Source organism: Thunnus maccoyii, chromosome 6 (genome assembly GCF_910596095.1).
Source record: "Thunnus maccoyii chromosome 6, fThuMac1.1, whole genome shotgun sequence".
Classification (NCBI taxonomy): Eukaryota; Metazoa; Chordata; class Actinopteri; order Scombriformes; family Scombridae; genus Thunnus; species Thunnus maccoyii.
Window position 1 is genome coordinate 18,337,000 of NC_056538.1, and position 21,729 is coordinate 18,358,728.

Here is a 21,729-nt window from a genome sequence, read left to right on the forward strand (position 1 = left end):
TTTATTTTGGGTTAATTCAGGCCGAGCTTTAGTAACATTACCGCGCTGGTTGGGGACTAGTCGGTGCCTGCCGTTGCTCGCTGGCTGTTTAGGGCGAATAAACACAAATGATCCTGCGGTCAAACTCGCATGTGTAATGCGAGGTGTTTGGTGTGTCTGCTGCACCACTCATGGGCACCGCTATGTTTTCTCTGGCAGCCATGTTTCTCCATGTTTCAGTCGCCATGGTAGCCGGCACACCCCGCAGAAGAGGGGGGGTGACGTGGGCGGGACAGGCGCTCAAACCTGTTGTGCTGTTTAGATAGGATGAGAAGGCTGCTGCAGGGGTTGATCCTTGTGGTACTTTGTCTAAAGCATGTCAGATACATTTTATTAAGACACCAGGGAACTGTGTTAACTTATGGAAAAGGGGTATAAAATACTTTACTTTGAATAATTATTTATGTCTGATATGGTTTTTCCACAAAAAAGTCCAATTTTCTTGTTTAAATCCTTAAAATGGCATCTCCTTCTTCTCCCTCATTGAAAACTCTAGAAACTATAGAAGTTTAACTGTTGGACACAACATGTCTCCTAAAAAGTCAATTCTCAGAGTATGAGCACTGGAGGCTTCTTCAATTGGACCAAGAATGGTTTCCAAAACTAGTTGTAATGTCACAAATCATGCTTGTGGGCCAATCCCTTAAAATTGGATTTTCAATGAGCACAGAGAAACTTTCCACTTTCAGCAGATGAATGTAAAAACAGCCTTCTAGTGTCAAACTCTGCACATACATTATTCTGCACAGTGAAGCTCAAACATCCAACTGTAGGAACAAGAAGAAAAACATATTTTTGACTGGAGGGGGACTTTAAATTATGGATATTATGTCTAAATGGGAAACCAAAAGTATCCTGCTGCACAGAATCCTGAACCTCCCAGGCCTCTGGTAGAAGTTGGTGAAAACACACAAACCACTCCAGGGCTTGTGCCTGGCAACCAGATCTGGATCACTGTAAACCATTTTCAAGGTCTGGATGCTCTTGTTGACAACCATTTTTCCAATGTCAATATAAAAATAAATGCAGGCTATAATAAAACTTTCTCTATTCTCTCTAAGGACAACTTTCCACCTAGGCAAATGAGAGTGCTGCTGTCACGTTGATTTTCTGTCTGAACCAGAAAAAAATGAGTGTGGGAGAAAAATTGAAAAAATGAAAAACATTGACCCAGGATCACGGCACAACTACACAACACAACACAGCACAGCAGTGCTAATAATGACCTGTCTGAAAGATGAGAAGAAACCCCATCACAACTTTGGAGGCATAGAAGAAAGAAAAAAAAAACAATCAGAGGCAGAGAGAGCTACCAAAGGCATTCAAAAGAAACTGTAATTGTGTACAAGTAAAAATGTAAAAGTTGTCTGGCAATCAGCTGTGTGATATACACATTTTTAAAAGCAACACATGACACTGAATAAAACTCCTACAGGGCCATTTCATTACATTAAACCTGCTTACTACATGGATGGACAAAAAAGACAGGGGTGAGGGGTTATAAGTTGAAACTGATAAACACATCCAATATAAAGGGAGGTGAAACGTGCTGCTATTTGATATGATTCATCTTTATAGCATTGGTCATTCATTTTGGTTAGTGAGTGTCCTCATAATAACATAATTACACATTAAGTTATTTAACAGTAAGTCTCTTCTGGCAATTTCTCCTATCTGTTAAGCTTTCTATAACTGATTAGATTGAATGCCTTCTCAGAGGTATACAAAACAGAAATGACATCTATTTTGAATTCACAAAGTGAAAAAAGAGATGTTACTTTCAACATGGAGACGAAAGTTTCATTTGGTGGAAAATGAGGAATTAACAGATGTGACACATTAACCACATTTTGAGTCACTTGCAAATACCACAGACTTAATTCCCATGACAAGACTCTGCAGCACCTAGCCTGTATGTTAGCGAAGCAGCTAAATAACAAGGTCATTATGCCTGATTTATGCATTGGCAAGACAAATGAACAGGTAGGCTTACAAGCCTCTCATTAACACTCTTTTTTTGCTTTTTTTCTCAATTATAACACGTGTTGTTTATCTTTTTGCTCTGCTCTGTATATATAAAAAACAGCACTTTTTAAATGCATTTAACTAACACTTACTAATGCAATACATGTTAAGAACTGCATGCATTCTAAACCCAAAGATTTACTATTAAAAATAAGGAGCTGTCATAGTTATGTAGGCTACTAAATAGCTTAGCAGGCTGCATGGTGAGTAATATACCTTAGCTCAGTTTGTCCTAAGTCAGTAGTGCTTCCATAGTAATAATATACAGTACCAGTTAAAAGTTTGAACACACCTTCCCATTTACTTGAACAAGAAAATGTGTCCAAACTTTGACTGGTATTGTATATACAGTAGTGGTTGCCATAAGGAAAGGAAACAGCATAGTTTCAATATGCAAATTGTGAGAGAACAAGCCAAGAAAAAAGAGCAGTGCATCCTTTTAGAAATGTTTGCTACAGTAGCCCTGTATCTAGATCAATGCAGACTTCCGTTACTGCAAGGTTGACTGGTCTTATTAAAGGGTCTCAATACCAGGGCAGCACTTCTCTCAATTTTCCACTGACAAGCATCACTGACACACAGTCATAGCACACATAACTACATGTCTTCCACAGTAAATCTCTAGAGTAGTATCATAATGGTTCCACACTGGCAGTGAATTATCTGTCCTGTAGACAACAGTAGTTCATTGTTCTATGCCCTGATGATTTTTAAATACTCTACTGTGACAATAGAGAATAATATATGATTTGTTGTTTGACATAACGGAGAAAATACACACTAATGCTGTGAATGTGAACAGTAGTGAGTGTAACATTTAAGTTCTGCAAGAATTTAATCATTAATATCACTATGTAACGTAAAGGCCTTAATAATTGTGAACGTCAAGATAGATCAGTAAACAAAACTGAATCATGAGGAGGCTGAGATCACAGTGCCACTTTGCTCTGCTGCAGCACTTTAAAAAATAATTTTCTTGGTCATATATTAAAAAAAACGTTTCAATCTTCCTACTAGAGTGAGACAGACAATCACAGCTCTTCTACTTATGACCCAAGATGATCTGAAGATCTAAAAGAAATGCTTCAGACAACATACAAAAACACAAGTCCCCCAAAAGACAGTGTTTGTGTCTCAAAACCTACATATTGTGTTTAAGAATCAATTTTCCTTGGCTCATTTAATTCTTCAGATCCAGCTAAATAAGTCTTCAAGTCTGAACTAGGACCTCTTCCTGGACAGGGCCATTAAATTTGCAGGGAGAGTGAAAGGGAGAAAGAAGGCAGAGTCAGAGCAGGGTGGGACGGGAGGGTTGGGAGGGACTGCAGCGGGCCTGGGCTTGAATGCTCCATTGAGGTTTGGTGTTTTGATGGAAAACTGTGGCAGAGCTGGGTCAACTGCAGCAACAGTGGCAGCAAGAGAGGCAGGGACCAGACCAAACCATGGAGAGAGAGAAAAAGTAGTGGAGGAGGGAGGGACGGACAGCCCTAAGGGAGCAAGACTTCGACACACAGCTAATTCTGTGAAAGGGTCTCCCAAAATGAAGAGGAAGGAAAACAGTGAACAATAAGGAACTAGAACAACTCGTGCAAGATTCAGAGGAAGCACTTCAGGTTATTCTCAGTTCCTCCTAGAATCAAATTTAGCACAAATGGAGAGATTACTTCCTCAATCCTATGTTCCAAAGTTAAGGAGCAAAGTAGGGGGAGTACGCTAGATAAATAAAAATGTATCAGACAATCCTGCTAAATTATAACATGATATATTGAGTCGCTGCTGTAATGTGTAGTTTCCTACCAGAACCAGCAACACAGCTCTCAGGTGTTGTTAAAGCTGGAGGAGGTGGGGCCTGTCTGAAACTAGGAGAGGATTGGACAATTTTGGGAGTTGCCCTCAGGCTGCGGAGATCAGACTGAGGTGTGTTCCATTCCAGGAGGTGCACACTGCAGCACTAACATCCTCAGATGTTAGATCACACTGGAAAACTTGGCAGTACCGGTATGGAGCTCTGTGGTGACAGCACAATCTCCTCAGCAGTGTTCTGTGCTGCTGAGTCATGCCAGTGGCCTGCCAAGTACCCTATGGAGCTTACAATATTTCCTATTCAACCTGCCAGCCAGGCAGCCATTCATGCCACCTCTTTAAAAAGAGTCTGTGATTCTATCTCAATGGTGTAATGATACAGTCTCTTGAACAGCCTGATGCATGCCTGCAAACTGCCAACGGGAGAGAACACACACTGCTTATCTCATCTTTATACCTGAGTCACACAATGTGGGTGCACACACAAACACACAGCCAACCTGACGTCACAGCTTTCCACTCCCAGCCACTGAGAAAGAAGCAGTCTACACCCACGCAGTAATACTCCTTCTTTGAACTACCTTCTGTATTATAATCTAGTCTGATATCATCACCATGACATCAGCAGATTCTCCATGTATCAATGTGTTCATTGATAGAAGAGACAAAGAGTTCAAGAGAGAGAGCATTAAGTGAGTGTATGAGACAGAGACAGTGAGAGAGAGGTGTGGTGTGTGTTAGAGAGACAAGAGCAGTAGCTCTGGAGCTCAAGCTACAGCCTCAGGGGGAAAACTGTGCCCTTTCTGCCCCAATAAACCTCATCAGGATTCCTGACATGAGGGCTGGGGGATAGACATTTCTTCACGCTATGCTGTCTGCTGTCCTCCAGCACTGAGAAAGGAAAGGAGGTGGTTCAACATGCTACACTGTCCACACCACAGCTGGTCAAAAGCCCTGCCACAAAAACCTGAGAACTTCTCTGATTGAGGAGCAACTTTTCTGAAAATGTATTATTTTCTTTTTAGGCATTTTTTTAGTTCAGGTTGGTTAGGGGGAACATTTTTCTGTTAATCGAGTTACCTGTTGACAGTGTGCGTTTATGTGTCTGGCAGGGAAACTTGGACACCTGGAATCACTAACTTTCTGTGTCTGATTTGGTATCCTGCAATGACCTCAAAGACATATTAATGGGTGTTACAAGATGACCTATGATAACATTTAAGATTATGCAACCTGTAGTAAAACCACACTGCCGATACTGCATTCTCACCACAGTTGTAAGTCCTTTCATCAATTGGTAAACACTCAATAAAAACATCTGGCTTGTTGAATGTGAGACAATACTTAATATACTGACTGATTCATCACAAGGGTAAACAGCCTGTCACTGGGACTTTCAAGGAACAACAAAAATATCTACACCAAAGTTTACAGTTCATCCCTGCACTTTCTCCTACTCGCCTTCCTTTTTTCTCCACTGTTTTTCTACTATCAAAGCATTTTTGCATTTTCAGACAACAGTGTCTTCCACTCAGCATGCCTCCAGGTTGGTGACAGAACTTGGTGTCTGACAGCGGTTCTTTTTGAGAAAGTGCAACTGTGTTTCAGCCTGTCTAGTCACCCCTGAATCAACAGAAACAAGCAGTGTAAGATTAATCACAGTGCAGCAGCAGGTTGCTGGTGGTATCTCTACAATACAGCCTCTACTAGCACACAGAGACAACATTCAATTAGAGCGTCCCCATTCTGAGACCCGGGGATGGGGAGCCTCAACATGCCACATGAATTATATTAAATCAGCAGAGAAACTGCTTTCTAATGTCAACTATGTCCTTCTATATCAGAGAAAGACGGAGCAGACGTACATGCAAACTCAAAAACACTTCAACATACCGTATGTACTACAGTAACTGTATCAATGAGATAAAGAATTTGTCAGCAGTCACTGTCTTTTTAAAACTCTCCCAGTAAAAATAGAGAAATAAAGATAAATGTCCACCATCATGTCTCTTAGCTACTGTGCTGTCTGAAGAATATAATAGCTTCATAAGTGCCACAGTTAGCTCGAAGGCACAACCTACTTCATGGCTACAAAAACTTTACATGGACATGTGAGGACATGATACTAGGCTTATGCTGATTGGTGATCGGATCGAGTATCAACGATTGAAGGGGTGTTTGATGATTGTTTTTTCCTAAGCTGATATTAAGGCAATTTTAACTAACTTACTATCAGAACTTAGATGTTATAAAAAATCTCTAAAATCTGTGCCCTACTGTGCATGTTCCTGGTGGAGCGGCATGTCCGCCCGCTGTAATGATCCCCGGTAATCAGCTCGAGTGATTAATTTTAAATCCTTAATTACAAACCAGTTTGTGGTCTCTTTTCCACCCTGCATCTCCGTTCTCCATATGCCCGCTCAGAGCTCACCAAAACTTTGCTCAGCACTCCATAACAGTAGTTAACGTTAAAGATATGATTTGAATTGTGATATAAAAGATAATAATGCTAAACAGAACATGACGCTATGATACTGTCACACCAAGCACAGACACACAGACTTTTAAAAGGGAGCGATTGCTTGAATAGAGGAGGCATTGCTATTTAATAGAATTTTTCGAATGTTTAAATACTTAAATAAAATAATCTCATCAAGCCATATAAAAGGTTTGATTATTTCAAAGCTCCGTCAAACGCTGAGCCATGCTCAAGCTAATTATTCAAAGTCATCAATACAAATTAAATTCTAACGTCAATAATAATTTAAAAACTGCTAAAGAGATTTAAATTATTTAATAACACAAATAAATGTTCTACTGCTACAACTACTACTACTACTACTAATAAAATTATTATTATGAATAATAATAACAGACTATAAAAGCCTACTAACAATGTCAGCCTAATGTAATATATATATATATATATATATATATATATATATATATATATATATATATATATATATATATATATATATATATATATAACACAAATATTGCAAATAAACTAGGCCAATCAGATTAGTTGTTAAAGTGCAATCAAATACCTTATTGTAAGCAGACGATGGATAGTAAAAATATTTTGTCTTAGGCCTACTGTAGGGCTACAGAAATAAATTATGTCCTTTTCTGTAATGAAATGGACAGGCTGAGGTGCCAGGCTGACCGTACCGTTAAAATAAACATAAGGCCAGAAACAATATAAGATCACAATTTTCAATTTATGCTGCCAGGCAGGCCAGCGATCTGTATGCCTACAGATTTTTAGCCAAGAAAACACACTGGTTTACTCTCTCTGGTTTGAGAATTATTGTGGTGGAAAGTAACGATGTTGCCAGTTACACTGAACATGCGCTCTGCTGGGGTGCTGGTTGCGGGGAAACACGGGTATTTTCTAGCCTGTTTTCTATTTTCTACGTTTGCCAGTAAAGGAAAGTGGCTTCCATTCTCTCTCCACCATCCTAATGACTTGTCATCACTATCAATAACTTGTGATTTCTGAATTTGCTCGCTGCTGGGAATTGTGGCCATAGGCTGCTTCACCCTGCCCAGAGGACTGCCCAGTGTTCTGGTCTTCATAGTTGAGTAATGATAACAACAACAACATAATAGACTGTATTTGTTATCCTATTGTGGCTGTGTTCGCTCCTGGAGAGAGCGAGCGAGAGATATAGTCCATTCTCATTTTAGTGACAAGGGTGTCACAGGGTGATGATAGGACGATCTGACTATAGAGAACATTGCCCAACCCTACATGACACTTTAGCCAGACAGCTCTCTTCCCTTGTCCTCTTTTTTATCTGTTGTTGTGATCCTGTCTTTTGTGAAGTGAAAGTAATGTTTGGGCCCTGAAGCTCTCTTGGCTAAGAGGGGAGGACTGTAGAGAGTGTCCACAAGCATCAACATCACAGGGCTGGGTGATAGACCCCAACTCCCCTTGCACATAAGAACCCCCAGCTAATGCCCTGACTCCACCCCCCCCGCCAACATCACCAACCCCGAGGCATTGCCTGTTTCTTTTCCTCTCTGCATCTCCCTCTCCTTTTCTATCTCACTGTCTATTTTTTCCTTCTAGCCAGGTTTCTCTTGACTAAGATAACTGCAGAAAAATTAATAACCTTAAAAGACACAAAGAAGATCCAGGCTAAACCACAGAACGGCCTACTCATTTTGACTTGTCAACTTTTCATTCTTATGTAGCTAATTGTTGAATTTGATGCAAAAGTGAGTACTCCCCACCTTGATGCATAATAAAGACTGATGATAAATAATAATAGTGGTGATAATGGGAGACTGGGACTGACTGATGCAAAGAATGGGATAAGTGATGGATGTGATCGAGATAGTGTGTGAAAAAGAGTGAAATGGGACCTGAGTATGGTGAGAGTTGGTGTGTGCCTGCCAAAGTGACATACAGGTGTGAGCAGAGTCTTCCTAAGCTCCTCATTTACATTCTATAAATAAACAACATTGAATCTGGCCAGTCAGTCAGTGCTTACATTCGGTAGGTAAAAGGATTCACTGCAGGCAACTCAAGGCCAGCTTCACTCACAACCAGAAGGAATACTTAGACAACACTGCAGCAGTTTTGCTGCATAGAGACTATAAAGCTTTCCACCTTTACCAAAATGGGACCGTGTCGTCAATCACACAACATATTTCATGAGTGTTGTGTAAAATGCATCACTGCCAACTGTAACTGCAACAGTGTAATAACTCTGTGTGGGCCTGGGTGAAAAGTCAACATAGCACGATGATAACCACTTAATAATCAAATACTGGTCATTACAACCATAATTCACATCACTAGAGGATGCAGTAAATTTGTTGGAACTCATAAGAGAAGAATATTGGATTGGAAATGGACTGATTATGGAGGAGTCAGAGTATTGGTAATGTGGATTAACTAGTAGTTTCCCTTTTAACTGGTGACGTTTGCCTGAGTGTGTCTATGTGTGATGGTAGTGACGACAGATGTTGAAAACAGGAAGATAATGTCTATAATAGCTGTACTTGTGGATGCCCTATTTTTGCCCCTTTTCATTTAAATGTTAACAATACACTCATATAAGTCTTAAGACACATACTGACACCAACACACACTATTCACATAGATTTTCAATGTGAAAAAAGTCTATACAGGATTTGAGACCATATTATTGTACAACATAAGTAGAAATCAATGCAGTAATCCAGTTCACCGTTAAACTGTGTCTACTTCTTGCTGGCGCAGCTGCTCATAATGTATAAATACCACAACACAGCTAGATCAGCTTGTGACAGTGGACAACCACGCACTTGCAACATATCAATCTTTGCTATTCCCTGTTAACTACCTACTAGTTAATACATTCATGGTCAAAGGTATTTAGCCATTGTGGACAAAACATTAGAAACACCTTTCAGTGCACCACCACAAACTACAACATCCAAATGTACAATGGAATTAAATCAACCCCTCTTTGACACAATTTGAACAAAGTCTTAATATGATGCTCTCAGTAAGGTAGGATTTATTACAGAGTTGTTGTGTTAGATTGCATAAGACTATACAGCATACACTAGCATCATACTGTATATAATCTGCTTTGGGTGGCATTTGTTTTACTGATGAGGTGTTCTGTGAAGGTGTTTTTTTTTTAATACCACTGCTGCCTCATTTTGAACCTATAATAACCCTGAAATAACTTAAATGTATTAGCTGGCAACAACCTAGTGATATTTAGGCTGGCTAAAGCTTGCTGTGACCCAAAACATTTCTGTGACAAAGATTTTAATGAAAGGGTTAGTCAGAGCTACAGGCTATCATAGCTAGGGTTAAGATATGGTAAAAAATTATTTTGTCTCTGCTCTATATTTAATGAATTCCTTCACTCTTGAGAAATCGCTGCCTTTGAAAGTCACACTTTCCATAGCAATTTGATGGAGAAGATAAGGTGTTAAGAATCTTAAGCCAAAGAACATTGCATCATAAAATCATAAAATGACACTTCCCTGGAGGTATCTCTCACCCAGCAGAAGGCGTTGTGCTTTCCCCATACAATGCATATAGTTGTACAGCTATCTATTTGACTGCCCTACTTGGATATGACAGTGTATCTTATAGCTTTAAGGTTTCCTGCAGGCTAATATCTTAAATATTTATTAATAAATTAATTTAATATGCTAATTTTGACTTGAACTTGAGTTTCTTTCCCCAACTTCTTTTATCTTGTCCTTTCAGTTGTGGGAAACATGTTAGCATATAAATACTGCTGCTCTCCACTGCATGCAGGGCTGGAGGAGCCTTTGCACTTCAGATCAGAGCTCTAAATGACTTCTGGATACTCATTTTAATGCACAGTTCAGAGCAGCTGACACAGCCTCCCCGGTATCAGTGCTGACTGGATGGAGTAGAAGCATACTGCATTATGAGGGAGGGCTGCCAAATACAGGAGATGCATCACAAGCAGACCGCGCTGTCAGAGCTACTCATGAACACATTTGTCATGAGGAGACAAATTCCTCTGCATTTAGGGAAAATAACAACTCCAGTGCCCTGTTATCATTTAGTGCTGACATGATTACTTTATTAGTCAACTGACATAATAACAACAGATAACGATTTTGATAGTTGATTAACATTTCCAGGTCATTCAACCAGTTCAAATTCAAAGCATCTCAAATTTGCTGCATGCTTTATTCTGTTTCCTCGCATTGTAAATTGAATGCTCTTGAGTTTTCATACTGTGGCCAAGCAAAATAAACATTTTGATTATTGAAGATATCACTTTGCATTCTGGTAAGCTGTGATGAGCATTTTGGCATTGTATTTGGCATTTTAATGACTAATGGCATGACTAAATGATACGCTTAAGGATACATAAATAATTTTTAGTTGCAATTCCTTTCATAATTAACAAGCCACAGAGATACTGTATCACTGTTGACCCTTTTCCTCCCACGGGGTCATAATGAAGGCATACTACGACCACCCTCTCCAAATGTACCTGACCTACACTGATGGACCTGAGAGGAGCATACAGCGGACAGCCAGTTTGCTCCCACTGAAAGCTATTGTTTACTATTAGTGATGTCACCAGCACCACTTCCCGGGAGGGCCTCAGGGGGGGTGGGGGGTGGGAAAAACGTGGAGATCAGCAGAACTCTATGACAAAGAGCTAACAGCACACTAAACTGACCCACCGGCTGGCGGCCCAACCCCAATAGATGTTAGATGCGCACTCCCACCATGGCCAACTGAGCAAAAACAAAATGCACTACCCCACACCGCCAGGGAAAGAAAGCAAGGACAGGGAAATACAGATTGACTTAAGGATAGAGGGGGAGACAGACAGCACCATGAATCAATAAAGTTATCATCATCAACCACTGTGGAAGAAAACACCCTCCAAAACCGCTGCAGCCTGAACAATAATTGCAATCACAGGCCAGCTCTCATGTTGTTGCAACAGAGTTTACCTTCAGCACAAGCTGGTCGCAGAGCATCCAGAGTGCTGTCACACTGTTTTGCATTTATCTGTTTTGCATGAATATAATAGCCTGCATCAGGCCCAACTGGTACTGTAACAACTGTGACTTTTATGACACTAAGCTTGTAAAAAAAACAAACAGATGAAACAGCTCAATGCAGTATCAAAACTGAGCTGAGCAAATACATGATGATATTCTTTGACAAATCATCCTGTCTCATAGCAATAAAACCTCACACTGTGTTTCTCATGACATCAATATGTGACATCTGTGGTTTATCTGTCTATCAGCTGCAGTGTAAATTTCATCACAGGTTTGCTGAAGTGATCTGAAAGCACGGACTTCTTCATTTTACTGATGAAAGCCACCAGACATCAGAGCAGCTGCACAGATTAAGTCATTAGTGCCATGCACAGTGTTGTGGTAGTACTGTTTAAAAAATCAGTTTAAAAAAAATCATAATAAACAGCACCACAATTGCAGTTGGTGCCAGCCACTGCTGTCATCATTGCAGTGGGGGAGGGGGGGTCATGCAAAATGGGGTTGGGCTTTAGCCTCTAGCTCATGCTCTAGCCATGAGAATATTTCATATCCCAACCTATGCAAAGAGACTCCTTCTGCTCTGAATCTAACATCCACATTCCAGTGTATTGGCTTGTTCTCCTAGCAGGTATGTGGGATTCAGGTGGGAAGGCTTGACGTAATGCAACAGCCTCAGCTGCACTGCCAGGGTACGTCATTTTGAGAATAGAAACCTCTTCATTCTCCTGGTACAAAATAACAGGGGAATTCATACATGTACTGATGCAAAAGAGCAATGGAAATGTGTATCTCAATGGATTACAATAACACAGAAACACATCTTTCTACTATTTAGTGTTTTTCAGGCTATGACACATTATTTAGCTCACTGCTGTTGACAACAGTGTCCGAGCTATGAGTTTAAGTTGACTGATGCCTCGGATAAGGCGATTACTTGACGGAGTTTGGGTTTTGTCTAAATCCAGAGATTGTTTTAATAGGTGTAGGAGAAGGTAAGCTTTAAAGGCTTAGGGGTAATAGTGATGTTGAAAGGTGTACAGGGATCACAGATTCCCTGGCACACAAACAGTGGCAGGCCTTCTCACTCCTTGGACAAGTAGTACTTTACTGTCTGCAGAGAACTCCATTACCCATGCTGAGATCAGCAGAGTTTCCATCAAGATCTGATGTCTCTCCTTAGTAATTAGATTGTATAACACAGTTATTACTGAGCACATCACCACAAAGAAGTGCTTCACTTGGGACCACGTAAAACATATTTTCATCAGTCTGTGGGTTGTGTTTCATATTAACATAATCATTCTCAAATCAAAGAACTTTTAACTAAATGTTCTGTTTTCATTTCTTTGAGGAGTGCATTTGTGCATGTGGAGTGTGCATGGATAGAAAAAAGGAAAAGGTTGTGGTATACTGTACCTGTCAGTGAAGCTGGACTGTGTGTCACTCATTGGGCTTCCGGTTCTAGATTTGCAGCAAATTATATCCGATTAACATTTTCCAGAGTGTGATGAGGCGATTTCATGGAGCGTCCTTCTCTGGCATTCGTCTGAAGTAGGCAAGGATTTTGAGGATGATGTTGAAAATAAATTAACTGCAGGACACTGCTGGGGTGTTGTAAGGCACTGCGAAACACCGGAGGAAAAAAAAAATACTACCTATATGTTATGTGTCAACCAATACTCCTTGTCAAATCTGAATAGCAGCAAGGAATCTACAGTGCAGACCTTAAAAATGAATCGGGGCCTCGGTCGTATTAGCTGTACAGTCAGATGATATCCTACCCCGGCTATAAACAATATTTTGGCAACAAGAATAAATATATTGTTCCAGCTGGCACAAGTTGTCGTGCATGTATGAACTCCTTGTATGAATCCTTTGCATTCACATCCCAGTTTTCTGCCGATATGAGGTGTGTACACAATCAGTATTCCAACGTAACAGACACCTTGGCCCTGCGATGTAGTCCGTCTGCCACCACCCCTGCTCGGCTGAATGGCCTCGGTGCCTAAATGATCTTTGAAGATGCTGGAAATTCCTCCAGTCCCATTTGGTATTCCCTGCTCCAAGAAATGCCTGTCTGCGGCTGTGGGGACGACTCTCCCGTGACCATGAGAGTCGTTCAATAGCGAGTTTAAGCGACCCGTGTTACAAATTAGCAAAACAACCGCAGCTAATGTTATACCGGTGTAAGACGTTAGATTCAAAAACAATACTGGTTAGACGGTCGATTTTAAAAAGCGCATTGTTGTTGTTGTTGTTGTGTTTTTCTTTCTAGCAAATCCTTTCTCACGGAGAGTTGGCTGGCGTTGAGTCTTGCCTGCTACCAGCTAACAAAACAGATGAGCTCTTTCAGCAAAAAACTTTGCTTCGTGTGCTCTTGTTTCGAGTGCAAACTAAGCAAACTCCCGTTCACAACAATGAGCCGGCCAACGACCGAAAAATATATATACAGCACCGCATGAATGTTGGCTGGCTTGCGATATATCTCCGTGTTATGTCCTTCAAAAAGTCTCCTTGAGGAAAGAAAATCCAGTGAAGTCGGTTAGCACAGCGTAACGTCCCTTGACTCCATGTTTCCAGAATTCAGTCGTTTCTCGGCAGAATTCCCGTGGATGGAAAGCAGGCTAGCTATGTGGCCAGCTAACGGGACAAAAAGTAACAACCAGTCTTCTGTAAACAACAACAAAAATACCACAGTGGCGCTTAAAACTTTTAGAGAACATCAAACGCCGTTTTTTCCAACGCAAGGCGTTATTTGTACAGGAATATAACTTGCGGAAAGGTACCAAAAATCCCACTTTCTGCCGCTAGCAACGCCCTAGCCAGCTAGCTGTTGGAGTCCAATAGCGCTTCCACTAACCACTTCCGCCGGGAGATGGGAAAACTCATTATGTTTCTGTATAACGTCAAGGAACAGTGTTGCAAAATAACATGATAATATGTTGAAAATGATGGCATTATATTCATTTGAACAGTATTTAATTTATGCATACAGTATATACGCATATAAGTATGTATGGTAAGCTATAGGCTAAATAAACTATCTGTTAAATGTTATGTCAGACCTACAATTAGTCGATGAATTAATTAGTGGATCGACAGAAAAGTAATAGGCATCAGTTTTTATAATCGAATAACAATTTGAGGTATTTTTAAGCAAAAACCCACCAAATCCAGTTTCTCAAATGTGAATATTTGTTATATTTGTTTGCTGTGGTCTTTATTATAGTAAACTGAATATCTTTGTTGTTTTGGACTGCTGGTCGGGCAAAAGAAGACCTCTGATATCACTTTAGACTCTGGAAACATTTTCACTATTTGCTAATATTTTATAGATTAATATATCGATTAATTAAGATAATGAAAATAATTGTTAGCTGCAGCCCTGTGTTATATAGTTACGTATATAGCCTAGTTAGTCGATCAACTAATTATTCAGCTATTAAACATGAGCAACATCTCTGTGATAAAGATAAATTGAAATAGTTTATGTTTATTAGTTAGATAACTGATTAGTCAGTGACAGAAGATAAATCTGGTTTCAGTTTCTCAAATGTGAGGAGGATTTTCTCTGTTCGATCACTGTAAATTAAATATCTTTTTGTTTTACACTGTTGATCGGACCAAGCAAGTAATGTGAAGATGTCACCTTGGACTGTGAGAGCAATTTTCTAACGTTTTATAGCCTAAACAAAAAATCAATTAGCTGATAATGAAAATTGTTTATGTGTTTTTGCAGCTCTAGTTGTTTGAATAGATAAAGATGCTATTTTTTTTACTTTTCCATGGCAGGGGGACCAGTTTTTAAGACTAAAACTTGTCACTAAGGATGCACTTTTCTTTAGGTGGTTGATCAACTTGATGATGATGCATGTTGTTATATAATTACTTCTGTACTCTAGCCAAGTCTGTGGCTAGTCTGGAACTGGGAGAACAGTCATTATGCTGATTATTCACATCTTACAGTCCAGTCCTTTGTCCACCAACAGGACACTCAGTTTTCTGAAGCAATGTCTTTAATTCATCTACACAGAAAAAGACAGAGAGGGATAAGTCACTAAGATGGCTGTATGTGTGACACAATGTAAGACACAGAGAAAAAATCATGAGTCTGACACATAAAACTGTCTTGAGGCTTTGATTCATTTATTGTATCTGCAGAGTCAGCATAGACAAGATATCAAGACCAAGATCAATGTTCAATGCAATTAATCTTCACTGATTCTATTTGTAGTCCACTGCGTATGAGTGTTCAGTTACATGTGAGTCTTTGTGAATTTTATCAAACTAAAGATGAACTTAACATCACAATATCACAAATTTCATAATAGAGGATATGGTTGATAGTGGAGGTTCAAAAGGGCAGTTTTGAATCTGTCAAAGTTTGTTAGTGCACACATAAATGTGTGAAATATGTGCGATTATTCTTCTCCACTGTCTTTTAGTCAATTTGTTTGTTTGTATCCTGTTACATGATTATTATACAGTGCTGTGCATTGCATTCCTGTCTAATTATGTACCCCTATGGAAGCTGACACCACACAATGTATCAACATACAGTGTCATACAGTATATTAAACTTTGTGTGCTACCAAAAGCACATTTTAAGCAGTTGACGTTCCTGCTAAAAATAACAGCAAGAAGTAAAACTGTAATGGCAATCTACAAGCCTTTTGTAGTAATTTTAATGTAGCCTAGAACTCAATTAAAATATTACTCTGGTCACTGGTCACAACTAAAACTATAATGTGATGCTATTTCCGGTTGACAAGGCTGTAAAAGTTTTTTTTGTTGTTTTTACTAACGTATTTATTTCTGCACTTTCAAATGACTTATGTTACTTTCCTTACTGATCATTCATATATAATTGATATGACACCATCATGTGGACATGTGAGGTAACTTCAGTCTCAGTCTAATGATACAGCTGAGTAATTGCAGCATTTAATGCAAATATGACTTATTCGTTGTTTAAAATTTATTCTGAAGCATAAAAACAATCCACCACATTTTTATTTCATTTCACACAGGGATTACAAAGGCTAAAGACTGTATTAAAATCATGAAACCAAAAAGTAAATATGGTTCTTCTTTACTCCTATATCTAAGCTATAGGATTTACAGTACAGAAGAAGACAAAAGACAAACAAAAAAGAAAAAATACAAACAAAAATGGCAGTACATTCAGATAACTAAGGCACACGCCAGTTTGATTTTTGCTTTGTTGATATACTGTATGTAGATATATAGGTGATGCTATCATGACTCTTAACAGTAGCAGCTTGGTAAACAGGTAGATGAGAGCAACACATAACATTTACAACATAAATGCACAAACGATTGAAGGACAAGTGTTTTAGCACATTACTGCGTAAATTTGTGTGCACTAAAAAATAAAATACAAGACAATAACAACAACACAGATATAAAGTCTGAGCACAACGGTGAAAGCTGGTCAGCAATCCAGTCATGGTGTGGGCTGAGCATTATCATTCTCTACATTTAACAATTCACTTGTCTTCATCCCATGTTGCACTTGTGTGTTGTGTCTGGATGATATGGTTGACATAAAAATCATAATATTAAAAGGAATATTTTTCTCATAATTAATATGGCAAATGTATACAAAATCACACACAAAATACTACAATTGATGTTCACTTAGATAAAACTCTTCACACATATAAATCCAAATATTAAATAACATTTTTTGTTAGTTCTTAATCACAATCTGGAATAATTTAATTGGATAACAGAATTTTGTAAAATGGTAACTTAATATAATTTTATCATATCGATATGATTTTACTCAAAGTCGCTAAATGATAATCATTGCTCAGCCCTAGTTGTATGTGTGTGTCACTGACTTGGGTTAAGACTTACTTAATATTGAAACATAACATTTTAAGAGCTAGAAACAAAAGTGAATGCACTCAAGTGCGCAGCAGCACAGGTTTTCACCTCATCATCTGTCAGAAGGCTACCTGCTCAATGCTGACAGTAGGATATGTTTGTCAAAGATCAAGACAGAGTGTAGAACATGTGCATCCAAAGAAACGTTTACAGGTGATGGATCAAAAAATCAAGCTAAAGCAGAAGTCGGACAAAAGATCTGCATAAAAATATTAAATATATTTAATTTGTCAAGTCAATCTTTGTGAGACTGGAACATTGCACTATTAAATTAAATTAATAGGGAGCTATTTGTAAAGAGTGTGGATCTTTTGTCTGACTTCTGTCTCAAAGATTAAGCCAAGAAGGTCAATTTTTACAATACAGTACAGATACAGTGACACTTTAAATAACTTCAAATACCATCTATATTTCTAATTCTGACACCATTTCACCATCATCATTGAAAACAATTTATAGCTTAATGTAAATATCTAAATATTATTATGACCAAAGTAAGACTATGTAATAGAGAGGACCTTCTCATGTATCCCTTCACATGAGGGAATTAAAAGAAATGCAGAGTCAGAGAAGTGCTCTTTTGTGCAGGCTCTGGAATAGGATTTGAAACAGCAGGTAAACCTGGTAAAGTGTATTCAACAAAGTAATCAAAAATGCACATTTCTCTGGAATTCATCCCAAGTTTCTGGTATGATTTCATCTACCTGAGTATACCTTTCACATCTGCTCAAAGGTTCACATACGCAAAAATAAAAAAAAACAAAAAACCCCTAGGATAGATGAGAAACCAAAAGTAGCTTTTTGATATGACTCACAAGTACCATGGGCAGTACATGTAAACTGTCTATTTCCTAATAGTGAGCCTCCTTTTGGATAAGCACCGCCACATATCACTAGGCCACAGTTCACTGCAGCTGAAATCAACATCTGTTCATGTGTTTATAGAAAGTGCTTTGGTTTTCAGTGATATAAACTTAGTCTGTGTTGTTTGTTCCGCACCTTTTACACAACAATCTAACATGTCTTCAGCTGCAATATCTGCATAAAAATGAATTTTTTTCAAAATGCACAGGTGTTGGACCCTCTAGACACATATCACAGGATACTCCTCGATAATATCCCTTTTTAAATCTCAGTTTAATATACAAAAACTTGAGTTTCTATGTACTTTCTCCAAAGTGAAAAACACAGACTTAATGTAAATTGATTTCCTTTAGAAAAACAGAAGCCGATCAGTCCTTCTTCCCTTCATGACCATTAGCTGCTACTGCCCCTTGCTGGTCTCTCTGCTGTTTGTGCCAACTCTTGCTCTTCCTAATGGCAAATCGAACAATGTCCACCATGAACACCCAGGATAGAGCGTACATAGCCACTCCCCCACACTTGATAAAGAATCTGGGTCTTGGGGAGATCAGCTCACAGTACAGCATTGTGCCTCCCACGAAGATTCGCATCACCACAAACAGCAGCACAAACAGGACGTCCACAACGTCCCCCAGAAGTGTCCCGTAATGTCCCGTCTGTTTGAGGAACCAGCGTGCCTGCAGGAGGGGGTTGGTGATTTCGCTGCCAAAGAGTACCGCACAGGACTCAATGCCAGACTCCCCCAACCACAGGGTCAGCAGGATTCCCAGGATGCTCATCGTGTGGTGGGCCAACATAACGGGTCCTTCTGTGCGGAAGTACACACACCAGCCCATATCAAAAATGAAGTAGCCCAGACTCACCACCATGGCACTTATCTGCAGAGGGGTGTTCTTAGTACCTTGCATCCACAAACAGACAGTTTTTAGTTAGCATACTTTTGAAATACAAGCCAAAAAAAAACATGCAATCACTGTGATGAACACTGTCATCACCTTGATAGGAGCATAAAAATGTAACAACAACATGTAGAAACAAATTTCTCATTAGGAACTTAATACGTAATCAATACATAATTAAGACAGGAAAGGTAAAATGATTTGGCCCCTGCAATGTGCATGTTTACAGCTGTTTCAAGTAACACCAAACTATCTCAACAACATGCTAAGAAACAAGTAGTCAGTTAATTGGTTAGTCGATTGACAGGAACTTAATCAGAAACTATTCTGATGATGAATTAGCCTAGTTGTCATTTTTCAAACAAAAATGAAAAACACCTAGTTCCAGCTTCTCAATTGTGACAATCTGCTGCTTTTCTTTGTCTTATATGATAGATACCTAATATCTTTAGATTTTGGACTGTTGTTTGGACAAAACAGGACATTTGAAGATGTCACTTTGGGCTCAGTGAACATGTGGTGGGCATTTTTTTAACCACTTTCTGATATTTTCTAGACCAAATGATTCATTGAGAAAATTATTAGCAAAAAGTAAGTTGCAGCACTGAATAATGTTTCCAGATTCGATGTTGTTGCTACTGATGTAGCAGTTACAACATAATGTTGTGAAGCACTGAAGCTCATACTCTTTAAATCACTCAGACTGCCCTCATCGTTTGTTATTATGTCTTTACAGTACAAATGAACAAATTAAATTCTAATAAGTTAATCTACAGACAGAGGATGTCCTACCTGGATAAGTGAAAGGCCAGGGTCCATCCACATAGCCTATGTATGCTGTGATGCAGACTGCCAGGATGCCGTGAAATAGGGTGACAAGACGACAGTTCCACTCATAACTCCGGGACCCATTAATGTTACACAGGATGAAGTAGAGAGAGACCCAGCCGGACAGGCACAGGAGTGCACAAACCACAAGCACTGCCATCTTCTCTTCTAAGGGCAAAACCGACAAGAAAAACAGCTAAGACCAACTTACAGCTTCTTTCAAAAACTTATTTGCCAGCAGTCATCAAGCCAACTTTTAAGTCACATTACACTGTAAAAATGCATGGAGGCACAGCTTGCTCTGCAATATCGCTTACAGTAGAAAGAGACAGCATTACCGTCCTGAGACTTAGACTGTGCAACCCTTTGTAAGTGAACAACAATTAGCCTTTGCTTGAACTATAATAGCACTATAGTTGGCCGGCTGAGGGTCTGGTGGGGTGAGGGGGACGTCTCTTCCTCTGCTGTGACGTTTGTACTAGGAGGTGAGACTGTGCAGATGGACGAGCCCACTCTCACTGGACTGCAACAAGAAGTACACTTGATTCTCATAGACTTGAAGCAAGTTTCAAAACTAGATGAGAGGTCACTGGGTGCCGGGCCTCAGACAGTCCCCATGAGAGAAAAATACTTTTTGAACTGTTATCGAATGACATGCCCTTCGAAAATCAGTTTAGAAATTCACAAATGTTGTTGACTTAGTTGTTTTGTGCAGAGGAATGAACAGTTGCATGGAAACATGGATGTGATGACAGTATGATGAGCTGAAGCCCTGGTCTGATTTGATTTTGAAAACAAGAAAAAAGAAAAGAAGAAAACCAAAATAAAAAAACACAAAACCAGTCCAACATGGAACACTGGGATAAGAAGACAAAAAAAAAATCAAGAGAAATAAGCTTAAGCAAAATATGAATACCCTGTAAGACACACAAGATGTGTGCAAAAATTTTGAGTACATTTCCAAAACTGTTTTCTTCATATAGCAGCATGTGTATGTAATTCATTATACGTTTAAATTTGTATGTTTTGTGGGGATTTGTATTTAAACCTGGGCCTTTTTCTGGTTAAATAAAGTTATATTACCAAAAAGCTGTTTAATGCTTTCTGAGTGAGATAATGAAGGATGGTTCAGTAGTTTTTAAACTAAGGAGTAACGTCACGTTTACTACAGTTTAATTACGTGTCCAGGGAACCTTATAAGATGAAACGAGGGAAAAGAAGTTGACAACTTGCCGGATTAATGTTTACATTCCCTTGCTACATTACTTCATGGATGCTTAGGCTCATTTAAAGAAGATGCTCTCACAGCAGGATGATTAAATGGATCAGATAGCAAGCTAACGAGTAGCAAGCTAACGTTATAGGGCCAGCTAACACACCGTTTTCCTAATAACGAGACAGTAAACACGCTCACAAATGCAGTAAAACATCGTTACCTCGATGGTGCACATGTGGCTGAGTCTTCGTTTTACACCCTGGGTATTTTGTGTCGTATGATGATGTCGTCTGTTTCAGGAGGAAGCTGTCAAAGGTTTGTTTGCAGACACGCTGGCTGCTATTTGTTGTCCTTTATCTGAGCGTCAGCCGGCTCCCTCAGCATCCCTCAACTCTCCTTCCACCTATTTACTCGCTGTATATGCTAACCTGGCAACTAGTAGTATCAACAAGAACTGTGCACTGTTTGTATTTCCCTATACTATACTGTAGCTTACAGATTATGGCAGGCTTATTAAATATTTAACAAGAAGAATCATCATGTCTCCATCCTTCTAGTTGTCTTCCAACTGCGATGGGAGGATGCCTCATCTTTCATGAACGGTGGCGACACCTTGTGGTCAAT

General features: G+C 39.3%; 2 protein-coding genes across 6 annotated transcripts in view; both read right to left on the minus strand.

Moving 5' to 3' along the window:
- Positions 1 to 14,255, minus strand: part of arhgef12a (Rho guanine nucleotide exchange factor (GEF) 12a) — a 39,685-nt gene extending 25,430 nt beyond the window's left edge. For 3 of the 4 annotated variants that reach the window (XM_042414116.1, XM_042414115.1, XM_042414113.1), the window contains exon 1: positions 12,802 to 14,255. In XM_042414116.1, coding sequence (XP_042270050.1) covers positions 12,802 to 12,833 — 32 coding nt within the window. In that variant the 5' untranslated portion in view covers positions 12,834 to 14,255. The remainder of the gene's footprint in view (positions 1 to 12,801) is intronic. The other variant, XM_042414114.1, reaches the window with a different exon arrangement.
- A 2,125-nt stretch (positions 14,256 to 16,380) lies between these two features.
- Positions 16,381 to 21,683, minus strand: tlcd5a (TLC domain containing 5a). Of its 2 annotated transcripts, none has more exons than XM_042413186.1 (3): positions 21,326 to 21,683; positions 19,854 to 20,057; positions 16,381 to 18,970 (listed from the first exon to the last, which is right to left on the minus strand). In XM_042413186.1, exons 2-3 carry the CDS (start codon positions 20,047 to 20,049, stop codon positions 18,531 to 18,533), a joined length of 636 nt encoding a protein of 211 aa, XP_042269120.1. In that variant the 5' UTR covers positions 20,050 to 20,057; positions 21,326 to 21,683; the 3' UTR covers positions 16,381 to 18,530. The 2 variants fall into 2 exon arrangements, with proteins under 2 accessions (XP_042269120.1, XP_042269119.1); XM_042413185.1 differs by having other exon boundaries at positions 16,381 to 19,063.
- Positions 21,684 to 21,729: the final 46 nt, after the last annotated feature.

Bases quoted from the DNA above. Each gene is read 5' to 3' on its own strand.
- tlcd5a (XM_042413185.1), bottom strand. From the start codon at position 20,049: ATGGCAGTGCTTGTGGTTTGTGCACTCCTGTGCCTGTCCGGCTGGGTC. The intron at 19,064-19,853 runs GTAGGACATCCT...TGTGGATGCAAG, and splicing joins CTGGCCTTTCACTTATCCAG to GTACTAAGAACACCCCTCTG.